Genomic DNA, 25,192 nt, shown 5'->3' on the forward strand with positions numbered 1-25,192 from the left:
TGAGACACAGTCCGTCTTCCCAGGCACTCGACAGCTGTGGATGAAATGCATCATGTGCTTTTCAACCGCTCCAACCTCTTCTTCCGACCACTTCCTCTTGACACTGACTTTTGTGCATAAAAATAAATAAAAAAACATAAAATTAAATGTAATTCCTAAAATACAAGGCAAATCAGTCAAAGCCAGAGAGAACAAAGACCCATAAAATATTGTTACATACCAATGCTATATAGTAATTAACTGTTATTGAGAGTGCTATGTCTCAAAAGGGCTCAAGATACTGCGTTTCCATAAATGTAATGCACCTACAGCAAGCAAGTTGAGCAACAACTCCCTTTCCACCAAATTACTGAAGTCTAAATAATATATATTGGGACCATGGTGAATACTCAGTCCTGAGCTACACACACATACACTGATGTCTAAATCATACCTACATATTGGGACCATGGTGAATACTGAGTCCTGAGCTACACACACATACACTGATGTCTAAATCATACCTACATATTGGGACAATGGTGAATACTCAGTCCTGAGCTACACACACATACACTGATGTCTAAATCATACCTACATATTGGGACCATGGTGAATACTGAGTCCTGAGCTACACACACATACACTGATGTCTAAATCATACCTACATATTGGGACAATGGTGAATACTGAGTCCTGAGCTACACACACATACACTGATGTCTAAATCATACCTACATATTGGGACAATGGTGAATACTGAGTCCTGAGCTACACACACATACACTGATGTCTAAATCATACCTACATATTGGGACAATGGTGAATACTCAGTCCTGAGCTACACACACATACACTGATGTCTAAATCATACCTACATATTGGGACAATGGTGAATACTGAGTCCTGAGCTACACACACATACACTGATGTCTAAATCATACCTACATATTGGGACAATGGTGAATACTGAGTCCTGAGCTACACACACATACACTGATGTCTAAATCATACCTACATATTGGGACAATGGTGAATACTCAGTCCTGAGCTACACACACATACACTGATGTCTAAATCATACCTACATATTGGGACAATGGTGAATACTGAGTCCTGAGCTACACACACATACACTGATGTCTAAATCATACCTACATATTGGGACAATGGTGAATACTGAGTCCTGAGCTACACACACATACACTGATGTCTAAATCATACCTACATATTGGGACAATGGTGAATACTGAGTCCTGAGCTACACACACATACACTGATGTCTAAATCATACCTACATATTGGGACAATGGTGAATACTCAGTCCTGAGCTACACACACATACACTGATGTCTAAATCATACCTACATATTGGGACCATGGTGAATACTCAGTCCTGAGCTACACACACATACACTGATGTCTAAATCATACCTACATATTGGGACAATGGTGAATACTCAGTCCTGAGCTACACACACATACACTGATGTCTAAATCATACCTACATATTGGGACAATGGTGAATACTCAGTCCTGAGCTACACACACATACACTGATGTCTAAATCATACCTACATATTGGGACAATGGTGAATACTCAGTCCTGAGCTACACACACATACACTGATGTCTAAATCATACCTACATATTGGGACCATGGTGAATACTCAGTCCTGAGCTACACACACATACACTGATGTCTAAATCATACCTACATATTGGGACAATGGTGAATACTCAGTCCTGAGCTACACACACATACACTGATGTCTAAATCATACCTACATATTGGGACAATGGTGAATACTGAGTCCTGAGCTACACACACATACACTGATGTCTAAATCATACCTACATATTGGGACAATGGTGAATACTCAGTCCTGAGCTACACACACATACACTGATGTCTAAATCATACCTACATATTGGGACAATGGTGAATACTCAGTCCTGAGCTACACACACATACACTGATGTCTAAATCATACCTACATATTGGGACCATGGTGAATACTCAGTCCTGAGCTACACACACATACACTGATGTCTAAATCATACCTACATATTGGGACCATGGTGAATACTGAGTCCTGAGCTACACACACATACACTGATGTCTAAATCATACCTACATATTGGGACAATGGTGAATACTCAGTCCTGAGCTACACACACATACACTGATGTCTAAATCATACCTACATATTGGGACAATGGTGAATACTCAGTCCTGAGCTACACACACATACACTGATGTCTAAATCATACCTACATATTGGGACAATGGTGAATACTGAGTCCTGAGCTACACACACATACACTGATGTCTAAATCATACCTACATATTGGGACAATGGTGAATACTCAGTCCTGAGCTACACACACATACACTGATGTCTAAATCATACCTACATATTGGGACAATGGTGAATACTCAGTCCTGAGCTACACACACATACACTGATGTCTAAATCATACCTACATATTGGGACAATGGTGAATACTGAGTCCTGAGCTACACACACATACACTGATGTCTAAATCATACCTACATATTGGGACAATGGTGAATACTGAGTACTGAGCTACACACACATACACTGATGTCTAAATCATACCTACATATTGGGACAATGGTGAATACTCAGTCCTGAGCTACACACACATACACTGATGTCTAAATCATACCTACATATTGGGACAATGGTGAATACAGAGTCCTGAGCTACACACACATACACTGTAGGGATGGAATGGTACACTGAAGTCACGGTTCGGTTCATACATCACGGTTCGGTACTAGTTCGGTACAATGGAGGGAAAAGCAAAACAAAAATGCAGAAGGCAATATTTTTATTGTGCATGTCTCAGGCTGTACCACCTAGTGTCATACAGTCTCTCCCCTGAGCAGCGACAGCCGGCCCTGAAGTGTGTAAAGTAAGATGTAAACAAAATAAGACAATCAGCTATAAAACTGAAAATACAGCATCTCTTATGTCCGGACGAACGAGCGCAAAGGTGCGTGCGGCAAAAATGTCGTAATTTTTGTGCGGTCGTGCGCGTTGGGTGCGCAAGGCCCCATTTCGCGAGGCGGTGTGCAGTGCACGGCTTTTTTTGTAACAGCGCGCGCGGCTCCGCATGTACCGAAGATGCACGACTTCAAGCCGAATCTGTCCGAGCATGAACAGCACAGCACCGGCACCCAGTTCATGCGTCTAAATTAGGGATGCAAATTATCGATTAATTCATTAATCGTTATTTGATTGACCTTATCGATCGATTAACGATTAACTGATAAGCGGCTATTTTCCTGAGAATGTAAATTTCTCACGGTATCAATAGTGTCTTTAACATAAAAAGCTAAATATTGCTTATACTGAATAAAAATGCATGTTATATTGCTCAATTTATGTTTTATTGTTGTTTAGGGATGTCAATTTTCACAAATTCCCATGATCGATGGATGAATGTTTCGATGTCATTGATTATTTAATTATCAAATATAATGACTACTATACAACGCGTCGCCGCCTCAGACGCGTGCAGAATGTGAGACTGTGGACGAGCTCTCCCTGAACACCGGCAACTGAACACGGCAACTAAACCCAATGCATTCACAACCATTTAATACAATAGTGTTCTCATGTTATGTAATATGTCAGTCCCAAATTATTCATCGTTATTATTAGTCGTGCATTTCTGCTTGAGCTGCGCGCGCTGAATGAAGGCTAACGTTAAACTGGAGCGCTTAGTTTGCTAGCGCGTTATTTAACTCAAAGAAACGCATCCTATATGAGATTCATCAGATATATTCAAAATAAACATAATATTACAAATTATTTCTGCACAAAATGACGCGAATGCACAAGTGAACTTGAACTAAGTTACGTGCCATTCATTCAGAATGATCATGTTGTGGACGCGCTCTTCCTGGAGCAACGTGACACGGCAACTAAACTCAAATAATGCACAATGTTTTTATTACAATATTGTTCTCTTTATTAAAATGTTATGTAATATGACAGTCCTGCCAATAGTCGTTATTAGTCGTGCAGTGCCGTTTGAGCCGCGCGCTGGAGCTGATCACGCGCACTACAGCGTTCATTCAAGGGATGCATCCAATATAATATAAATCAGATATAGATAGGCATACACAAAATAAACACAAATTAGCAACTTACATTTGCACAAAACAAAAGGCTGCGAATGAACACGCAAACTTAGTCATAATGAAGGTGTAAAATGGTCCCAAACAAAACGCACTCACTTTGTTTCGCGATTGAGCAGCGCACGCGCATTAACCTGCTTAATCGATGATCGAAAAGTTGTATCGATTAAATGTATTATCGACAATTAATCGATCGTCGATTAATCGTTGACATCCCTAGTCTAAATTAGTTGCTTACATTAACTAAACGATCCTACAATAGCAGACATAAGCCCTTTAAATAAAAATAAATTGCCATATTTTATAAAAAGGTTCATAAAACAAAATAAAAATGTTTAGAAATTATGTAAGATAACTAGGGCTGTAATCTCCCAGTCGATTAGTCGATTGTTGGTCGATAAGTTCTGGCTCGACCAAAATTTTGATTGGTCGATTTTTTGCCGCGTTCAGTTTTGCCGCGTTCATTTCATCAGTTTTGCCGCGTTCATTTCATCAGTTTTGCCGCGTTCATTTCATCAGTTTTGCCGCGTTCATTTCATCAGGCGGAAAGCACTAATTGCTAATGTGGGTGTTTTCAGAGCACCGCTGTTTAACAGGTAACAGTCTGTCTTCAGAACACCCCCCTTGGTTTCACTTCTTTTGGATTAGCCCAACCCACTGGAGAAGAGAGTCTTTTTTGCCTCTTCTCGATGACTCGCTTGCTGTAGTCCTCAGTTGTAAGTCGCTTTGGATAAAGGCGTCTGCTAAATGACTAAATGTAAATGTAAAGAGAGACAGATTGAAGAAAGTAGGCCACTAGAAGGTTAGCTGAATATTATTTATTTAATTGTGAGAACGTTTAATGCATAGTCAGTCCTGTTCTACCATGTCAACAAAGACATCGGCAATGCCCACTGTTTGTAATAGTTTTGAGCCTATGCTTTATTTTTCAGTTATGCCCTTTATTTAGTTTTTGCTCTTGATCTGGTTTGTTTAACCCTCTGAGGTCGGCAAACGCGCGGGTCCGTTTTGCTCGTTTTTTTTTTACATAGCAGCAAAATAGACCTAAAATACTCCGTCAGTTTTGGTCATACAGCCTAAAGAAATATGAAAAAATAAGCTGTTAAATGTTTGTGTCCACTTACAATCGAAATAAAACGTTGTGCTTTTGTAAAATAAAGAAAATATACAGGGTGTGCTTTCTGCCTCTCCGTCTCCGTGAACTTTTTTTCTGAAGCACGTCTCTAAACTTAAACAAAACTCAGCAAATACTATTCCCTCATATGATTATAGAGATATATAGCTCATGTCTAAGTGTGTAGTTTTAAATTATCTAATTCAAAACTAAAAGAAATATTCTCTGTTTATGTAATCTATATATAAAGTGTCACGAACACACACAAGACGAGAAGATCCAATTGCAGTATTTATTATAAGGGTAATCCGTACTCACAAACAGTCCAGGCAAGGGTCGAAATCAACAGGCAATCCAAAGAACACAAGATAAACACGAACAACAGGAACGGAAGTGTGGGGACAATATACAAGGACTCCGTGACAAACACTGAAACAGACAGGGTATATATACACAAGTGCAAACAAGGTGACGAGAGACAGCTGAAGGAAATGAACAATCAGTGACAGACAGGATTATGGGAAATGTTGTGAAAATGCCTAGACACCGTGAAAACTGAGACCTCTAATGTTAAACCCAGGGAACCACAAGACACTGTGACATAACCTCCCCTCTACGGAGCGGCTACCAGACGCTCCAAGACCACAAGAAACAAACAAAACAAGAGTCCAGGCGGGAGGTGGAAAGGTGGAGGATCAGGGGGTGGGATGGGGGGCCAGGTCCATGGAGGGGAACAGGAACAAGGGGGAACGGCTTAAGCGGCGGCCAGGGCGAAACAGACAGTCCATCGGGCGGCCAGGGCGAAGCAGACAGTCCATCGGGTGGCCAGGGCGAAGACGACCCCCCCCGGGCGGCCACGGCGGTGAAGACCCCTCGGGCGGCCGCGGCGGTAAAGACCCCTCAGGCGGCCACGACGGTGAAGACCCCTCGGGCGGCCACGGCGGAGACGACCAGGGTGAAGATGACCACTCGGGCGGCCACGGCGGAGACGACCACTCGGGCGGCCACGGCGGAGACGACCACTCGGGCGGCCACGGCGGAGACGACCACGGAACAGCAACAGACACCGGCTCAGGAACAGCAACAGACACCGGCTCAGGAACAGCAACAGACACCACCGGCTCAGGCACAGGAACAGAAACCACCGGCTCAGGCACAGGAACAGAAACCACCGGCTCAGGCACAGGAACAGACACCACCGGCTCAGGCACAGGAACAGACACCACCGGCTCAGGCACAGGAACAGACACCACCGGCTCAGGCACAGGAACAGACACCACCGGCTCAGGCACAGGAACAGACACCACCGGCTCAGGCTCGGCGGACGTGACGTGAAGCTCAGGCTCGGCGGGCGTGACGTGATGCTGGATCGGGGCCGGCAGGGCGAGCAGCTCGGGCGGGGCCGGCAGAGCAGCATGCCTAACCGGCGCGTCAGGGATGGCAGTCACCTCTGGGATGGTCTCTGGATTAGGAACCACCGGACGGTCCGTTGAAGAGGCCCTTCTCCTTCTCCTCTTCCGTCTCCGGACCACCGGAATCGGAACCACCAGACCCGACTCAGGAACAGCAGACACTGGCTCCGGCTCTGGAACAGCAGACACTGGCTCCGGCTCTGGAACAGCAGACACTGGCTCCGGCTCTGGAACAGCAGACACTGGCTCCGGCTCTGGAACAGCAGACACTGGCTCCGGCTCTGGAACAGCAGACACTGGCATGTCCAGGATCCGAGCCAGACGCTCCAAATAGTCCATCATTGCCTTGGCGGCCCCACAAATGGGCATCTCTAGACCCGTCTCAAACTGGGCAGACGTGACATGAACAGTCTCTGACTGGGCAGACGGGACGTGAACAGTCTCTGACTGGGCAGACGGGACGTGAACAGTCTCTGACTGGGCAGACAGGACGTGAACCAACTCTGACTGGGCAGACGGGCTGTGTCTCCTCCTCCGTCCATGATGGCGTCTCGGTGGCATCGAACTCCCCATCTCTGGGGAATTTACAGTCTCCTCTACGAACCTGGCGGCTATGGTCTCCTCATTCCTTCTAGCACACATTGAAAAATAGGCCAACAAAGAAATCGAGGATCCTTCATCCTTTCCCGGAGGGAAAATCTCGCCACGCGGTATCCACATACCGACCGGATCGTATCCGTACTGCTGGATCTATTTGTGACGGAGTCCTTCTGTCACGAACACACACAAGACGAGAAGATCCAATTGCAGTATTTATTATAAGGGTAATCCGTACTTACAAACAGTCCAGGCAAGGGTCGAAATCAACAGGCAATCCAAAGAACACAAGATAAACACGAACAACAGGAACGGAAGTGTGGGGACAATATACAAGGACTCCGTGACAAACACTGAAACAGACAGGGTATATATACACAAGTGCAAACAAGGTGACGAGAGACAGCTGAAGGAAATGAACAATCAGTTACAGACAGGATTATGGGAAATGTAGTGAAAATGCCTAGACACCGTGAAAACCGAGACCTCTAATGTTAAACCCAGAGAACCACCAGACACTGTGACATAAAGAGCGAGAGATCAGCCGTTCTCATTATCGTTCTCTCACCTCATTACTCAGCTAATGTGACACGCCCATGGAGAGCGCGCGCTATTCAGACGCAGATTATCTGGAGCAACACATGCAAACCAGTCAACGCCCACAACAGCTGGAAAACACACTCGCTGTGAGGAATAATAATATCGTGATAATCCTGGAAATTTTACCTCAAACGTGCTGGAGTAGCCTAACAACGGATCCTGCAGATCATCAGTAAGTGCTTTGTTCTAATCGCGATATGAAATGGTGTCTGTAAACCGCAAAAGACTGTTTAAATTTGAATCGCGTTTCTGTGTTTGAATGAATGCACGGCGCATATGCATGCTGTTGTTTACTACAGCTCGCGCGTGTCTGTGTGTGAATGAATTTAGCTTTTAGCAAACTATCTATATTGCCTACTGAGATGAGTAAAAATCGACTGAATACGTTGAAATAAAATGTCTTTGTATAAGCAACATATTAAACTGCAAATTAACATTTATGCCCTAATATATATTATAAAAGACGATATGTTACAGACGAAATATGAAAGACAACATTTCGTTTTGGATAGATTATAAAGTTTTTACTGCCACATCAAAACCTAATTTACAAGGTGCAAACAAAATCTTAAAAGGTCACTATAAGCCTTCTCTTTAAAGGATTAGTTCACTTTTAAAGTGAAAATTCGGTCATCATATACTCACCATTAAGTTGTTTCAAACCTGTATGAATTTCTTTCCTCTGCTGAACACAAAGGAAGATATTTAGAAGAATGTCAATAACCAGACAGTTTTTGGTTCCCAATGACTGCCATAGTAGGAAAAAAATATACTATGGCAGTCATTGGGAACCAAAAACTGTTTGGTTACCGACATTCTTCTAAATATCTTCCTTTGTGTTCAGCAGAGGAAAGAAATTCATACAGGTTTGAAACAACTTAAGGGTGAGTATATGATGACAGAATTTTCATTTTAAAAGTGAACTAATCCTTTAAATTATTTTTGTGTTTTATTAGTGACAAATTTGGGGAGAGGATAGCCTACATCCAAAACTTTCTGAAAATACGAATGAGAATTAACTGCACAATTACTAGAAATGTTTACCTTGGATATAATACAATTTGCAAGCATACACAGTTTGTGGAAAAATACACTTTTTTTCAAGATGTTTCCAACTCTGAACCAATTCTGTAGTAATATAAATATGTGTGTGTGTGTGTGTGTGTTGTCTTTGCATTCTTTCTTGTGGCTCAGTGACACCTAAGGCTCATTAGTATGCAGCATTAGCAGGTCTTCTTTGTCTCCTCAGGTGTGAATAAGGACATTATTCATGACCTTGTGGATCATTCACGCCCACCTGCATATTGCCTTTCCAAACAAAAAGTGTCTTACAAAATTTAAATCAATCTATTGTTTAATGTGAACGATTAGCCCGGATGATTTTCAGATCATTTTGAAGTAAATACTCTAGCCGACAAAATCCATTAGTCAAAAGTATTGTGGGAATATGTGAAGTTGGTCGTTTGTGGTCTTACATCAGAAAATTTAAGTTTGAGTTTTTTGAATAACCATGCATAAATAATATTCTCTCAAAAATGCAAACATGTACATACATGTTGCTCACATATTATGATAGCCATGTTCGTGCTAAATATAGTGTAATTACACCTTTGCCATTAATATGTTTATAAGCTACTGAAAAAAATACAAATATCAGGGCATGTCAAAACATCTCAAGGACCCCAAAAACACCTTAGACCCCAGAGGGTTAATAAATATTATTTTTGTATTAAATGGACGTGCCTTTTGTGTTTAAGAGTAAAAGCTTTAAAGTCGGCATGAAATCAAAATTGACCCTATTTACTTTGTTAGCGGATATTACTAGTCTTGTGGTGAACAATTAATCTGTGCAAGTTAATACACGGAAAAAATTTGTTTGCCGAAGTTATCTTTAATCAAAGTCTGAAAAGTTACTTCCGGTTCTGGAATGGCGTTCTTTTCTGATGACATAGGCTTGACGACTTGGGTTGGTTAATCGCTTAACCACTCCCCTCAAACCGTTACTCTGCAATGGGCGAGAGATGGAGAGGAGGAGCGCTGGAGTAAAACCCTGCCCTCTGTTCAATATTCCGTTTCACTCGGAAATGCGTCACAACACTTGAGAAAAGTCGTTTGCAACTTCCGGTTCACGCGGACTTTAAAGGGGGGGTAAAATACTTAGTTTCAGTCAATCTCATGTTAATCTTGAGTACCTATAGAGTAATAGTGCGTCCTTCATATCTCCAAAAAGTCTTTAGTTTCATCATATTTATAAAATAAAAATACAGCTTTCCGATTCTATCCGGAAAAAGCCGAGGTCCTTGATTCTGGGCGTGGGCGGAGCTAAAGAGTCAAGCGGGAGCGCGTGATACCGTTGTACTTACATGAATGGGGTGTTTTATCACTGGGACCGCGCCAGGTTTTAATTGCAACCGTTTTTCAAATCCAGCGACGGCCTTGTTAATAAAACATTCGTCACTGAAATTACCAGAACACAAAACCGCACTTGCCACACTCCTTTGCTGTCCCGGAAATACAAACTGCATCCACTGTTCCAGTAACACTGGGTTCTTTGGGAAGCTGAACAAGGTAAACTTTCCCTCACATCCCAAAACACACTTTTTTGGAGACATTCTTGACATCAACCATTCCTATTTAGCGCTGCTGACGATGATTTCCGGTATGAGCGTGGTCTTTCTCTCCTCTGGTCGACGTGTGCGTGAACGCGCTTTTCCGAGAGCAATGCTCATATAAGGAGTTCCACTCTGGTCTACGTCATTAGATCTACGATAGAAAAAAACCAGCCGAAACGTGTGGCAACCCGGAAGTATGATTTTCAGCACAGAAATTCTCTGTTATTCGTTCAAAATAACTTTTCAAACTTTGGCCATTATTAGCATGAGAATCCATCTCTTTAACACTGTAAACAACTCTGAATACATGAAACACCATTGTACCCCCCCTTTAAGTTAATAGTCTATTCGTGTCTCAGCCGCGAAGCTGCACTCCTATGTTCAGCCTAGCTCGCTACACAGAGCGGCTGAAATTATAGTGTCTGTCAGTTATTATAATACATATATGACAAAAACAATTGTCTAAATTATGTTGCATATTCCTCGAAAGTTATTGTGATGATATCACTAGTTGACAACATAGTACTATTTTCGGAAATCATAGGCTATGATATTGCGCAGGTGCACGTGATGCAACGCTGTCAGAGCCGACAGACTCGTGTGTCAGGCTCATTTCAGTGCAAAATAATTAGGTAAAACGATTTAATATACTGCAAATAGCCTACTATTTTTTTATGTTTATTTATAATTAATTTAGGCGGACAACAAGGATACCAAGTACTGCGAACAGTGCACAGCTAATTAATTAAACTTTTTTTTTTTTTGGTCGATTTTTAGTCGAAAATTTCAGGACTTCAGTCGACCAAGATTTTCTTTGGTTGATTACAGCCCTAAAGATAACGTTAATTTAGTTGTAGTTTACGTTCTCATATCCATTTTTTTCTTCTAATATCACAAGGAATAATCTGGTTTACTGCTTTGCACGATTCTTTTCTAGTGTGGTTTTGGTGTACTAAAATAAACATTCACGAGTGTACCTTACTTCTTCTCACTGCTGATTCTTGATGGTTTAGACTTAGAGGACAATTACACCGAGTCGCACCCTGTCGTTTTAAAAAATAGTAGCCTACACCGGCGAGCACGAAGTATAAATGCCTCGTTCATTTAGGGAGGCGCACGCGCAGCGGAGGCTCGCAAACCCATAGACCGCGCAAACCTAGCTTAAGGCAGGGCTACAGAGCCTGCGTTTCTAACAGTAGTTCTGCATTACATTAATTAATTTGCACGCAAGTTTTATTTATTTTTATACCGTGTATTCTCTGTGTAAATTCGTGCACCGAACCGTGACGCCCGTACCGATTCGGTTCAATACGAATACATGTACCGTTCCACCCCTAATACACTGAGGTCTAAATCATACCTACATATTGGGACCATGGTGAATACTCAGTCCTGAGCTACACACACATACACTGATGTCTAAATCATACCTACATATTGGGACAATGGTGAATACTGAGTCCTGAGCTACACACACATACACTGATGTCTAAATCATACCTACATATTGGGACAATGGTGAATACTGAGTCCTGAGCTACACACACATACACTGATGTCTAAATCATACCTACATATTGGGACAATGGTGAATACTGAGTCCTGAGCTACACACACATACACTGATGTCTAAATTCTACCTACATATTGGTACAATGGTGAATACTGAGTCCTGAGCTACACACACATACACTGATGTCTAAATCATACCTACATATTGGGACAATGGTGAATACTGAGTCCTGAGCTACACACACATACACTGATGTCTAAATCATACCTACATATTGGGACAATGGTGAATACTGAGTCCTGAGCTACACACACATACACTGATGTCTAAATCATACCTACATATTGGGACAATGGTGAATACTCAGTCCTGAGCTTACACACACATACACTGATGTCTAAATCATACCTACATATTGGGACCATGGTGAATACTCAGTCCTGAGCTACACACACATACACTGATGTCTAAATCATACCTACATATTGGGACCATGGTGAATACTGAGTCCTGAGCTACACACACATACACTGATGTCTAAATCATACCTACATATTGGGACCATGGTGAATACTGAGTCCTGAGCTACACACACATACACTGATGTCTAAATCATACCTACATATTGGGACCATGGTGAAGGATGAGTCCTAAACTAATCTCCTAATAAAACATGGTTACCTTGTTTGAGATGGGCATCGTCCAGGTCTACCATGGAGGGGGATTTAGGTCTACTCACATGTGCTTTCTGGGAGCCTATAATGAAGCATTTCAATAATCAATTATTCAAAGTCTTTACCTGAATAATAAGAACATGCCAATGCTTTATTGTACTACTTTGCAACGCTATGTTAATTCTCTTAAAATTGCACTCCAGTGTCTTTACAATAAATGTGATATTCTTATGACTTTAACTTAAAGGACAAGTTCGGTATTTTACACTTAAAGCCCTGTTTACAGATCGTATCTGATGAAATAGAACGATTAAGATTAAACTTTGGACAGATGCTGCTGTCGCGAGAATTTTAGGTTTATATCGCTTTCCCCCCTCACCCCCACAATGGTTGTCTATGTGCACTGGAAGATTCCTTCCTAAAACACATTAAACTTTCGTTTACAAAGACGTGAAACTCACCGAGTGGTCAGGGGTGTTCACTGATACGGTTCCAAAAAAAATCGCTGAAAAAGATGCATTCCAACAGGTTTTATCGTAGTTTTTGTCCAACTCCATGACTTGTATTGAATGTGCTGTGTGAGGTACGGTATTACTCCGCCGCTGGAGTGTCTATTATTCAAGCTCTCAACGGAAGAATCACGGGTGTGACACGTTTGGCAAAATAGGTCCACAAAAGCTAAATAAACCTAAAATTCTCGCGACAGCAGCATGTGTCCAAATTTTAATCTTAACCGTTCTATTTCATCAGATATGATCTGTAAACAGGGCTTTAAGTGTAAAATACCAAACTTGTCCTTTAAAGGGATAGGTCACTTTGAAATGAAATGTTGGTATGTTTTAGCTTACCTGAAGTGCATCCAAGATGTAGGTGTCTTTGTCTCTGCAGTAGTTTCAATTTTTATATTTTTAGGTCAAACCGTTCTTGTCTGTCAGTCATATAATGCAGGTATATAGGTACTGTCTCTCTCGCGCACTGCATTATATGACTGACAGACAAGAACGGTTTGACCTAAAAATATCAAAATTGAAACTACTGCGGAGACAAAGACACCTACATCTTGGATGCACTTCAGGTAAGCTAAAACATACCAACATTTCATTTCAAAGTGAACTATCCCTTTAAAAAGCAGACAAAGATTAGCTGAGGCCAAGACTTTAGTCAAGTGAGTTACTATACGTTTTCTTATACCCTGGTTGGCCTTATTCTTTGAAGATACTTTGAGTACTTCGTCTTGAGGTCCACTGTCTTGAGGTCCCTCGTCTTGCAGGTTGCCTGCTGATAGTGGAAAAAACGAGCAACAATCTGAAGTACAGCACAGTGACTCATGCAATCGCTGAAATGTACACTTCCTATCCAGCGTAATTATCCAGAGTAATGGAGTAAAGGCAGAGCTGGAGGAATAATAATGAATAGAATTTGAATAAACGCATGTACCATTCACATGATCCTCATACTCATGACTTCTGCAGCTTGAAGTTTGCGGTTCTGCCTCATCACTGGAACTGTTGCTGGACACATCCATTTCATCTGAATAAGACAAAAGCATAAAGCTGTTGAATGCCACTATCACATAATTTCTACTTCATTTTCTCTCGATGTGGCCTATCACAAAAATCTGTGAAGCTAAACTTCTAGTGCATTACTTCTGTATTAATTTACCTGCCGATGTTTGATATTTTAGGAAATATTGACAACTCTCCTAATACTCTACTACAGAATATACATTATTGTGAAATACAACTAATTATGATTACCAATTGTGTTAAAATGCATATTAGACAATTATATTTACCTTCTGGATCTATTGTTATACCATCTAATCCTTTACCCTGGAGTTCAGGCAGTTTTCCTTTTTCCATTGCAATGAGGAGTTTACTAATCTTTGCAAGCTGAAGAGTGCTTTCAGGGAGGCGGTAGAACTCCCGATGAACTCGGATATCATGGCCAAGGAAGTTGGCCAGTTGATCCATCTCATTGTCTTTTAGGTTTAATACTGTGGACAATGTAGCTACTTGCTTACGCAGCTTTGTTGAGCAAAGGGCATCTGGATGCTTTGCTCCACTGGCTTGGGCATACTGGCGAATACAGTCTGCACCACGATAATGAGACAGAGCACCTGGACGAGCAAACAAATGCTGGTTTTCAACAGGAACTTGACACTTTTCTCTCATATTTACAAGGAGATCCATGGCCACAACCATATTAGGGGTCAGCAACACTGGTACCTTCCTCCCCCTCTTACCACGTATTTCCACCCGTTGGAAGTTACCCACAAAGCTTTTTCTCAAAGTCACTGAGTCCCACAGCGATATCTTTATGCATTGGTGCCTGGTCTCTAGACGTGTAAGATTGAATATTCATCTTGGAAACCTCACCCTCTCTTCGTCTATTAAAAATAATGATCTGTGTTAACATGACTTTGCAAAGAGTAGCAAAGTTTTTGCCATTAGGTTTTTCTTGTAGGGCATCCACATACTCCTGCTGTTTTGAGTTTAAAAATGAGTGCAGTGTTTTGACATCCTCTGTAAATGGTAGGACTTGTGGCTTATTCCATTTAGCTTCACCCAGAGTAGTCAGTGCAGCTGCAGACACTACCTCATTCCATTTGCTTTCATACAAACGTCTGAAGTTTCGTGCAGACTCTGCAGCCGTGTCGCGTCCTGACATCAGTGCATTGCATTCCATGCAGTTGGCAATTTTCACCAAGCTGTGTCCAAGCTTCAGTGCCAGTGATGGAATCTTGTAGGTGTTTGTCTCCTCACTGAATCCTGCCACTGCTCTCACTGCTTTTATAACGTGAGGAAAGTTGCAGGGTTGGATGAAGTCCTCCATATTATGAATGGGTGTCAGTGATCTGGCAGTGATGAGCAACCTTGCTACTTCCCTCATTTTCTGCCTAATGTAGTAATTTCTTCCTGAATGTGACTTCAGCCTGTTGTACATCTGCTCCCCTAAAAGAAGAATGTATTGATCATTTCTGACAACATTTGAAACTTCATCATTCACCATCTCACAAGCAATGGTCCATAGACTTTTGCTAACATCCACTGGTGGAGGAAGGGTCAAGCTGTTGATTGACTGAAGTCTCTTCTGCCCAATTGTGCGGTTTTCATATTTGGGGTTCTGGGGGCATGTTCGGATGTGTCTCCATAGTGTCTTTCTGTTGTACAGACCTTGACAGTGGATACAGTGAGTGAAGTCATAGGTGGATTTTACTTCTTTGGGGCGTCTGCAAGCAACCATTTCCCCATTTCCGTTTTTTGAAACTGCAGCATTATGGGCAAAGTTTCCTCTACTTTTCAAAAGGCGTAATCTCACTCTTCTTTCCTTTGACCTTTTATCAAAGCTGAATGCCTTAGCTACCTCAAGTTCATTGCGATGAACAAACTCCAAGTGCCGTGCGATTTTAGAGTATGGCTTCTGACAATAGGCGCAATATTGTTTCTTCTTGTATCTATTTTTTTGCACTTTATAAGGCATCGGTGTCACAGATGTGGAACTGTGATAGAATGAGCTTGTACTCGTGTCTGTTGTACTCTTAAACTCTACAGCACCTCCCTTCACTGGCTCAGCATGCCAGATATTTAGTTCTTTACTTTCACAACTATCGTCTGATGAGCTACCGTCGGTATCAGGGACATATTCTTTGTCACTGTAGTCAGAAAAGGAGGATTCCTCACAAGATATCTGTGGGGAAAACATTATTGTATTAAATGCCCCTATGAGGAATGTTAAGCAAATGAATACTGAAAGCCATTTCGATGCTCCCACCAACAAAAAAACTAGCACATACCTCAGATTCATCATTCTGTGAGTGAACAGCTCTTTCAGTTTCAGGTGTACTTGTTGACAGTTGTTCATAGCGTTGAGCACAATTGTCATGATGTTCTTTCAGTCTGTTTACCCGGGCAGCAAACCTATACAGTACCTGTGGTTTATAAATAGGTAGTTCAGAACTTGAAGTATGTTGAACTTTTTTTTTTTTTAAACTGGCCAAATGATCACTTAATTGGAGCTTGGTTAATGTAACGCATGGCATTACTTGTTCAGTTGGCTTCTTTTTCATTTTGGTAGGAAGGCATATATCTTCCTCCAAAGGTGTGTTCTCCTCACAGCGAGGGACTGCTCTGTTCACCTGTAAAAAGAGAACAGCATCCACTGTGAAAAAACACACTATATTCATTTCATACTGGAGAAACATCAGGACATCCACACACACACATGTGACACGTTTCACACCACATCAATGTCAGTACATTGGACGGGCTCTCATTACACACTCATGGAATCCTCACACAACGTCACAGTTTAAAAATGAGGACAAACTATGGAATGTGAATATTATATGATAGGGGTGGCAAAAATATCATATCACAATCAATTCTTTTTCATATTGGTTTTACTATTTTGTAAATGACTGAGCATTATAGCCAAACTAATATCCCTATTTTAAAAACAAAGCCTTAGGTAAAAACATATAAAATAAAAAAGATAAAAATCTTTGTCATTATTTGTTATTAAAAAATAAGAGCAAAGATACACATTACACATATACAACTTAATATACAAATGAAATAAACAGTCAAGGCTCCAGACTAACTTTTTGTACTAGGAGCGCTGTAGCCCCTGACTGAAAATTTTAGGAGCGCAAGCAGAAAATGTAGGGGCACATCTTAAATCAGCTTTTATCATGCAATCATTCAAATTCCCCCCAAAATAACTGTAATACTGACAAATTATGATAATTTACTGAAAAATTCAATAAATAGACTTAACGTACAGATATTACAATGTGCAGTTTTATTTTAAGTTTATCTTAATTGTTTGAAAAGTATTCAAACAATATCTGGTAGCACTGGGGCTGACAATAAAGCACTAAACTTAATTTAGGGTGTAGATTAAATTAATTTGAATTATTATCATTCATAATGTGTTAATATTAATTAAAAAGCAAAACGAGTGAAATTTATATTTTATATTAAATTTATATTAGGGAGTGAAAATAGCCAATAAGCATCCTACTCTTTACAATGGCAATTTAAAAAAATTAAATAAGTGTTTAAATAAAAGTTTTCCTACATTTTAAATTTAGTTTTAGGGCAATCTTTGAAGGATGAACAAAAAATGTGTTTGTCATCACATTAAAAATAACATTTATAATATGATATTATAGTTTTGAAGTGCTGGAAAAAGATGTGTAGTACTAGTAAGCGTTTGACTATTTCTGTCACAGTACAATAGTTATGGTTAGACTTACTACATTAGCCTAAATCCATGGTGAATGTTGCTGATTTGTGGACTGAAAGCCTTCTATGAGTCTCTCTCCTGGTTTCCACGTCAGCGCGGTTTGATCTGATATCTGTGGTTTATAAAAGAGAACTCAAACTGGATCTCGCAGCGATGATGTTATTAATTCTGAGGCGAATTCAATGGATTTCTTCACTGGATCTCCAGAGTCTGGATCTCCTAGTAACAGTGTTGCGTGATCGAGATCGGCCCGCGACTGGCAAGTTCCGGGCGCTGCGCTGTCTATTATTGGCCCGAACTAATAAACGCTCCATAAAGCATGAATGAGTAGCGCATTTTCGTTCCGCTTTCATTTTGTTTGGATTCGCTGCTCTGCAACGCTGTGGACCTAGATAATTATTTGGTCGCACCGGCAGGAAAAATGGTCGCAAAATGCAACCAATTGGTCGCACTCTGGAGCCCTGACAGTGCTTTATTTTTTCAGCTACAGTAGGTGTATTTACCAGTAGCATTAAAGAAAGTAATTAAATTAAAAAATATGAAAATAAAACACTTCATGTATCCACCTTATTCCTGACGAGCTTACTGCGTTTTGAATTATTGGTGTCACTTCCGGTTTGGGGAACTTCCTTTCAAAAAGACTGAAACGAATCATTTCAAATCATAAGGTTGCCCTAAAAATAAAACTTACAACATATACTGCACATTTGTGGTCTGTTCTCCCGATTTAGTTTACGATATATGCCATTAATAATTCACTGGAATGCACGAAGAATCTCTCTTTTTTTCTCCCCAAATCCTCACGGCTATTTCCAGGTTTATTTTCACAATAGTGCACGAGAGGCCGAGTGTGTCTGCGCGCGAGCAATAGTGCACGAGAGACCGAGTGTGTCTGCGCGCGAGCGTTAGTGTGCGAGAGAGACCGATTGTGTCTGCGTGCGAGCGATAGTGCGCGAGAGAGAACGAGTGTGTCTGCGTGCGATCGATAGTGCGCGAGAGAGACCGAGTGTGTCTGTGTGCGAGCAATAGTGCGCGAGAGAGACCGAGTGTGTCTGCGTGCGAGCGATAGTGCGCGAGAGAGCCTGAGTGTGTCTGCGCGCGAGCGATAGTGCGCGAGAGAGCCTGAGTGTGTCTGCGAGCGAGCGATAGTGCGCGAGAGAGACCGAGTGTGTCTGCGCGCGAGCAATAGTGTGCGAGAGACCGAGTGTGTCTGCGTGCGATCGATGGTGTGCGAGAGAGACCGAGTGTGTCTGCGTGCGAGCGATAGTGCGTGAGAGAGACCGAGTGTGTCTGTGTGCGATCGATGGTGTGCGAGAGAGACCGAGTGTGTCTGCGTGCGAGCGATAGTGCGTGAGAGAGACCGAGTGTGTCTGCGTGCGATCGATGGTGTGCGAGAGAGACCGAGTGTGTCTGCGTGCGATCGATGGTGTGCGAGAGAGACCGAGTGTGTCTGCGTGTGAGCGATAGTGCGTGAGAGAGACCGAGTGTGTCTGTGTGTGAGCGATAGTGCGCGAGAGAGCCTGAGTGTCTGCGCGCGAGCAATAGTGCGCGAGAGAGACCGAGTGTGTCTGCGTGCGAGCGATAGTGCGCGAGAGAGCCTGAGTGTCTGCGCGCGAGCAATAGTGTGCGAGAGAGACCGAGTGTGTCTGCGTGCGATCGATAGTGTGCGAGAGAGACCGAGTGTGTCTGCGTGCGAGCGATAGTGCGCGAGAGAGACCGAGTGTGTCTGCGTGCGATAGTGTGTGAGAGAGACCGAGTGTGTCTGCGTGTGATAGTGCGCGAGAGAGACCGAGTGTGTCTGCGTGCGATCGATAGTGGGAGAGACCGAGTGTGTCTGCGCGCGAGCGATAGTGAGAGAGACCGAGTGTGTCTGCGTGCGATAGTGCGCGAGAGAGACCGAGTGTGTCTGCGCGCGATCGATAGTGCGCGAGAGAGACAGAGTGTGTCTGCGCGCGATCAATAGTGCGCGAGAGAGACCGAGTGTGTCTGTGCGCGAGAGAGACCGAGTGTGTCTGCGCGCGATCGATAGTGCGCGAGAGAGATAGTGCGCGAGAGAGACCGAGTGTGTCTGCGCGCGATCGATAGTGCGAGAGAGAGACCGAGTGTGTCTGCACGCGATCGATAGTGTGAGAGAGAGACCGAGTGTGTCTGCGCACGATCGATAGTGCGCGAGAGAGACCGAGTGTGTCTGCGCGCGATTTATAGTGTGCTAGAGAGACCGAGTGTGTCTGCGTGCGATAGTGTCTGCGTGCGATAGTGTGCGAGAGAGACCGAGTGTGTCTGCGCGCGAGCGATAGCGAGTGTGTCTGCGTGCGAGCGATAGTGCGCGAGAGAGACCGAGTGTGTCTGCGCGCGAGCGATAGTGCGCGAGAGAGACCGAGTGTGTCTGCGCGCGATCGATAGTGCGCGAGAGAGACCGAGTGTGTCTGCGTGCGATCGATAGTGCGCGAGAGAGACCGAGTGTGTCTGTGTGCGATCGATAGTGCGCGAGAGAGACCGAGTGTGTCTGCGTGCGATCGATAGTGCGCGAGAGAGACCGAGTGTGTCTGCGCGCGATCGATAGTGCGCGAGAGAGACCGAGTGTGTCTGCGTGCGATCGATAGTGCGCGAGAGAGACCGAGTGTGTCTGCGCGCGATCGATAGTGCGCGAGAGAGACCGAGTGTGTCTGCGCGCGATTTATAGTGTGCTAGAGAGACCGAGTGTGTCTGCGTGCGATAGTGTCTGCGTGCGATAGTGTGCGAGAGAGACCGAGTGAGTCTGCGCGCGAGCGATAGTGAGAGAGACCGAGTGTGTCTGCGTGCGAGCGATAGTGCGCGAGAGAGACCGAGTGTGTCTGCGTGCGAGCGATAGTGCACGAGAGAGACCGAGTGTGTCTGCGCGCGAGCGATAGTGCGCAAGAGAGACCGAGTGTGTCTGCGCGCGAGCGATAGTGAGCGAGAGAGACCGAGTGTGTCTGCGTGCGAGCGATAGTGCGCGAGAGAGCCTGAGTGTCTGCGCGCGAGCAATAGTGTGCGAGAGAGACCGAGTGTGTCTGCGTGCGATCGATAGTGTGCGAGAGAGACCGAGTGTGTCTGCGTGCGAGCGATAGTGCGCGAGAGAGACCGAGTGTGTCTGCGTGCGATAGTGTGTGAGAGAGACCGAGTGTGTCTGCGTGTGATAGTGCGCGAGAGAGACCGAGTGTGTCTGCGTGCGATCGATAGTGGGAGAGACCGAGTGTGTCTGCGCGCGAGCGATAGTGAGAGAGACCGAGTGTGTCTGCGTGCGATAGTGCGCGAGAGAGACCGAGTGTGTCTGCGCGCGATCGATAGTGCGCGAGAGAGACAGAGTGTGTCTGCGCGCGATCAATAGTGCGCGAGAGAGACCGAGTGTGTCTGCGTGCGATCGATAGTGTGCGAGAGAGACCGAGTGTGTTTGCGTGCGTTAGTGCGCGAGAGAGACCGAGTGTGTCTGTGCGCGAGAGAGACCGAGTGTGTCTGCGCGCGATCGATAGTGCGCGAGAGAGATAGTGCGCGAGAGAGACCGAGTGTGTCTGCGCGCGATCGATAGTGCGAGAGAGAGACCGAGTGTGTCTGCACGCGATCGATAGTGTGAGAGAGAGACCGAGTGTGTCTGCGCACGATCGATAGTGCGCGAGAGAGACCGAGTGTGTCTGCGCGCGATTTATAGTGTGCTAGAGAGACCGAGTGTGTCTGCGTGCGATAGTGTCTGCGTGCGATAGTGTGCGAGAGAGACCGAGTGTGTCTGCGCGCGAGCGATAGCGAGTGTGTCTGCGTGCGAGCGATAGTGCGCGAGAGAGACCGAGTGTGTCTGCGCGCGAGCGATAGTGCGCGAGAGAGACCGAGTGTGTCTGCGCGCGATCGATAGTGCGCGAGAGAGACCGAGTGTGTCTGCGTGCGATCGATAGTGCGCGAGAGAGACCGAGTGTGTCTGTGTGCGATCGATAGTGCGCGAGAGAGACCGAGTGTGTCTGCGTGCGATCGATAGTGCGCGAGAGAGACCGAGTGTGTCTGCGCGCGATCGATAGTGCGCGAGAGAGACCGAGTGTGTCTGCGTGCGATCGATAGTGCGCGAGAGAGACCGAGTGTGTCTGCGCGCGATCGATAGTGCGCGAGAGAGACCGAGTGTGTCTGCGCGCGATTTATAGTGTGCTAGAGAGACCGAGTGTGTCTGCGTGCGATAGTGTCTGCGTGCGATAGTGTGCGAGAGAGACCGAGTGAGTCTGCGCGCGAGCGATAGTGAGAGAGACCGAGTGTGTCTGCGTGCGAGCGATAGTGCGCGAGAGAGACCGAGTGTGTCTGCGTGCGAGCGATAGTGCACGAGAGAGACCGAGTGTGTCTGCGCGCGAGCGATAGTGCGCAAGAGAGACCGAGTGTGTCTGCGCGCGAGCGATAGTGAGCGAGAGAGACCGAGTGTGTCTGCGTGCGAGCGATAGTGAGCGAGAGAGACCGAGTGTGTCTGCGTGCGATCGATAGTGTGCGAGAGAGACCGAGTGTGTCTGCGCGCGAGCGATAGTGAGCGAGAGAGACCGAGTGTGTCTGCGTGCGAGCGATAGTGAGCGAGAGAGACCGAGTGTGTCTGCGTGCGAGCGATAGTGAGCGAGAGAGACCGAGTGTGTCTGCGTGCGATCGATAGTGAGCGAGAGAGACCGAGTGTGTCTGCGTGCGATCGATAGTGCGCGAGAGAGCCTGAGTGTGTCTGCGCGCGAGCGATAGTGCGCGAGAGAGCCTGAGTGTGTCTGCGCGCGAGCGATAGTGCGCGAGAGAGCCTGAGTGTGTCTGCGTGCGATCGATAGTGAGCGAGAGAGACCGAGTGTGTCTGCGTGCGATCGATAGTGAGCGAGAGAGACCGAGTGTGTCTGCGTGCGATCGATAGTGCGCGAGAGAGACCGAGTGTGTCTGCGTGCGAGCAATAGTGCACGAGAGACCGAGTGTGTCTGCGTGCGATCGATAGTGTGAGAGAGACACCGAGTGTGTCTGCGTGCGAGCAATAGTGCACCAGAGGCTTTAAATAACAATGACTCTGAATTTTATCGACATCGGGATGTTGTCAGTGAAGTCATGGTACCACAACAGTTGTGGAGAGGATAATGGCATCTGTGAGGAAGATGGTTATGTCTGCAAAGATTGCCTTTGCATACTGATCTCATGAAATGGCGTTTGTATGAGACGCCAATTCGTATTCCATTCGGCGTGCTATCAAGACGCATAATCGTTTTTTGGCGTGTTTTTCAATCACATGCGGGGATAATGGTACGTTTCGGCGTAGACATACACGCGGAATCACATCTGTGGATGATGGTTCGTTTCGCTCAGAACATTTGACAGATGTTGTGCCGAATTTTGACTCCCTGCCAAATGATTACCCCCCTCGTTGAAGTCAGTAGCCTACCTGATTCCCTAATCTTAACCGCACTTCTAATCCTAACCCCTCACCCACAACTAATCCTAAATCTACCAATACTAGGGTGTAGACATACACGTGGATAGCTCAAAATGCGTACAGATAACACGTCGCTTGGCAGTAGCGTGTATGTTTACGCAAAGTCATGATGTCATGTTGGCCTTTGAAGAAAATGCAGCAAAAGATCTAACTAGCCTAACTAGGCGATGTGACGGTACAGGAAATGTTAAAGTGTTTTTGTGTTTTGTTATGTTTTTTGTCAAAGACGTTATAATCTTTAACAAAATGTTTGACATTAATTGAGAAGCATACGTACACATACATGCAAGTCCCGCGCAGTCGGATAATAGGTAATAATAATTATAACAGAAGATAATATCTCTAGTCTATCCTAATATTAATTATAAATAAAATGTATATAAAATATAAATACAATATAAAATAATTCATTATTTTGTTCTGCTACAGTATCTTCCTGAATAGGATGAAAGAAGCATTGAAATACTGTTACTAACCTTTTTGAGAGTTAATGAATCTCTCCTCAAAGCATGGTTTGTCTTTGCCAGACAGAATGTGTTTACTGGCATCCTCCACAGGACTAATTCGCTTCCGTTTGGACATGACATCCAGTTATGTATTTCAATTCTGGAAAGGATAGTTAGAAAGCAAATAATCATAAGCTCAGTGACTAATATTTAAATCATGATTGCATGACACAGCACATTGTTTATTGTGACCAATCAGCTTTACACCTGCTACCATAGATCATGCTTTGCTAGTTGCACATAAAAAAGCATTTTTTCAAATAAATAAAAAAAGACGAATGAATACATATCAATCAAAACTTAGTGGAGTTAGCCATTTTTAAATAGGCATGCGGTTGTTCTGTTACCATTTTTGAAAATCGACTTCTAATCAAATTCTCTGCAACTAACGAGCATTAGGCCTTTCGCAATAATCAATATTTATCGCACAATATATATATATATATATACATATACATGACCTCAATAATGATTGATGACGCAATATATCGCCAATTATGTGTACATGATTATGAATGTCACCAACATTTAGCAGATCGTGTTGTGTGTCGTCCGTGTCGGAGGGAAAGCAGGGCTCGGCGGTTCCCTCACACACAGCGCTCATCAGCTGCTGAACAACGCGTCATTTCGTTATTGTGTTTTCCTGACAATTACAGAGAGTTTGGAAGAATAAATCCAAATGCACTCGATTTCAAAGCAGCACCCACTGTCTGGTGCAAATAAAAACGTCACAGCGCAAAATGGTGCACACTAAAGAAAAAGTGCAAAGACGACGAGTAACGTTAGGCCTAACTAGTTAGGTTAGCTATTACCGTTAGACCTCAGCCAATGCTCGCTAGGCCTGTCACGATAACTGCTTTTTGTTTTGCGATATATTGTCCAAGAAATAGGCTAATTGTGATAAACAATGTTACTGTAATTTTAAGACAATTCTATGCCACTGAATATATAATCATAATATAAAAGCATAACGTTAATAATAAAAGTATCCCGACATACTTTTAAAAGTAAAGTGTCAAAACAAGCAATTAACAGATGTAGTAATTTGCTGGTCTGTAATTTTAATTGGTCAACGTTTGAAATATTTGAAAAGATAACAGATCATAAAACAAGCTAGTTAACTTACCTCTCTCTGACGATCTGTCTCCTCGTGCGAATGACGAACACACCCCCTCGTCGCGGGCGCGCAAAAATATTTGCCCGGGTAAATTACGTCACTAAACCTTTTCACAAGTAAAATTACTTTATTAAAAAAAATATTAAAAACGTTAGTATCAGGTTTTTTCAATCCATGCTCCATGTGAGAATAGAAGCATTACAA

General features: G+C 43.7%; 1 protein-coding gene across 2 annotated transcripts in view; it reads right to left on the reverse strand.

The window, feature by feature from the left end:
• Positions 1–24,950, reverse strand: part of LOC307007567 (uncharacterized protein) — a 25,284-nt gene extending 334 nt beyond the window's left edge. The window contains exons 1-8 of one of the 2 annotated variants that reach the window (XM_079629708.1): positions 23,842–24,950; positions 16,721–16,813; positions 16,472–16,606; positions 14,471–16,365; positions 14,113–14,205; positions 13,867–13,953; positions 12,683–12,757; positions 1–107 (exon numbers count right to left, since the gene is read on the reverse strand). The exon at positions 1–107 is cut by the window's left edge and continues 334 nt beyond it. In XM_079629708.1, the coding sequence (XP_079485834.1) occupies positions 1–107; positions 12,683–12,757; positions 13,867–13,953; positions 14,113–14,205; positions 14,471–14,879 (771 nt within the window). In that variant the 5' untranslated portion in view covers positions 14,880–16,365; positions 16,472–16,606; positions 16,721–16,813; positions 23,842–24,950. Of the gene's footprint in view, positions 108–12,682; positions 12,758–13,854; positions 13,954–14,112; positions 14,206–14,470; positions 16,366–16,471; positions 16,607–16,720; positions 16,814–23,841 lie in introns of those variants that run through there. The other variant, XM_079629707.1, reaches the window with a different exon arrangement.
• Between the last annotated feature and the right edge of the window lie 242 nt (positions 24,951–25,192).

The sequence above is a fragment of the Phoxinus phoxinus genome (genome assembly GCF_949152265.1).
Source record: "Phoxinus phoxinus genome assembly, chromosome: 11".
NCBI classification, from domain to species: Eukaryota; Metazoa; Chordata; class Actinopteri; order Cypriniformes; family Leuciscidae; genus Phoxinus; species Phoxinus phoxinus.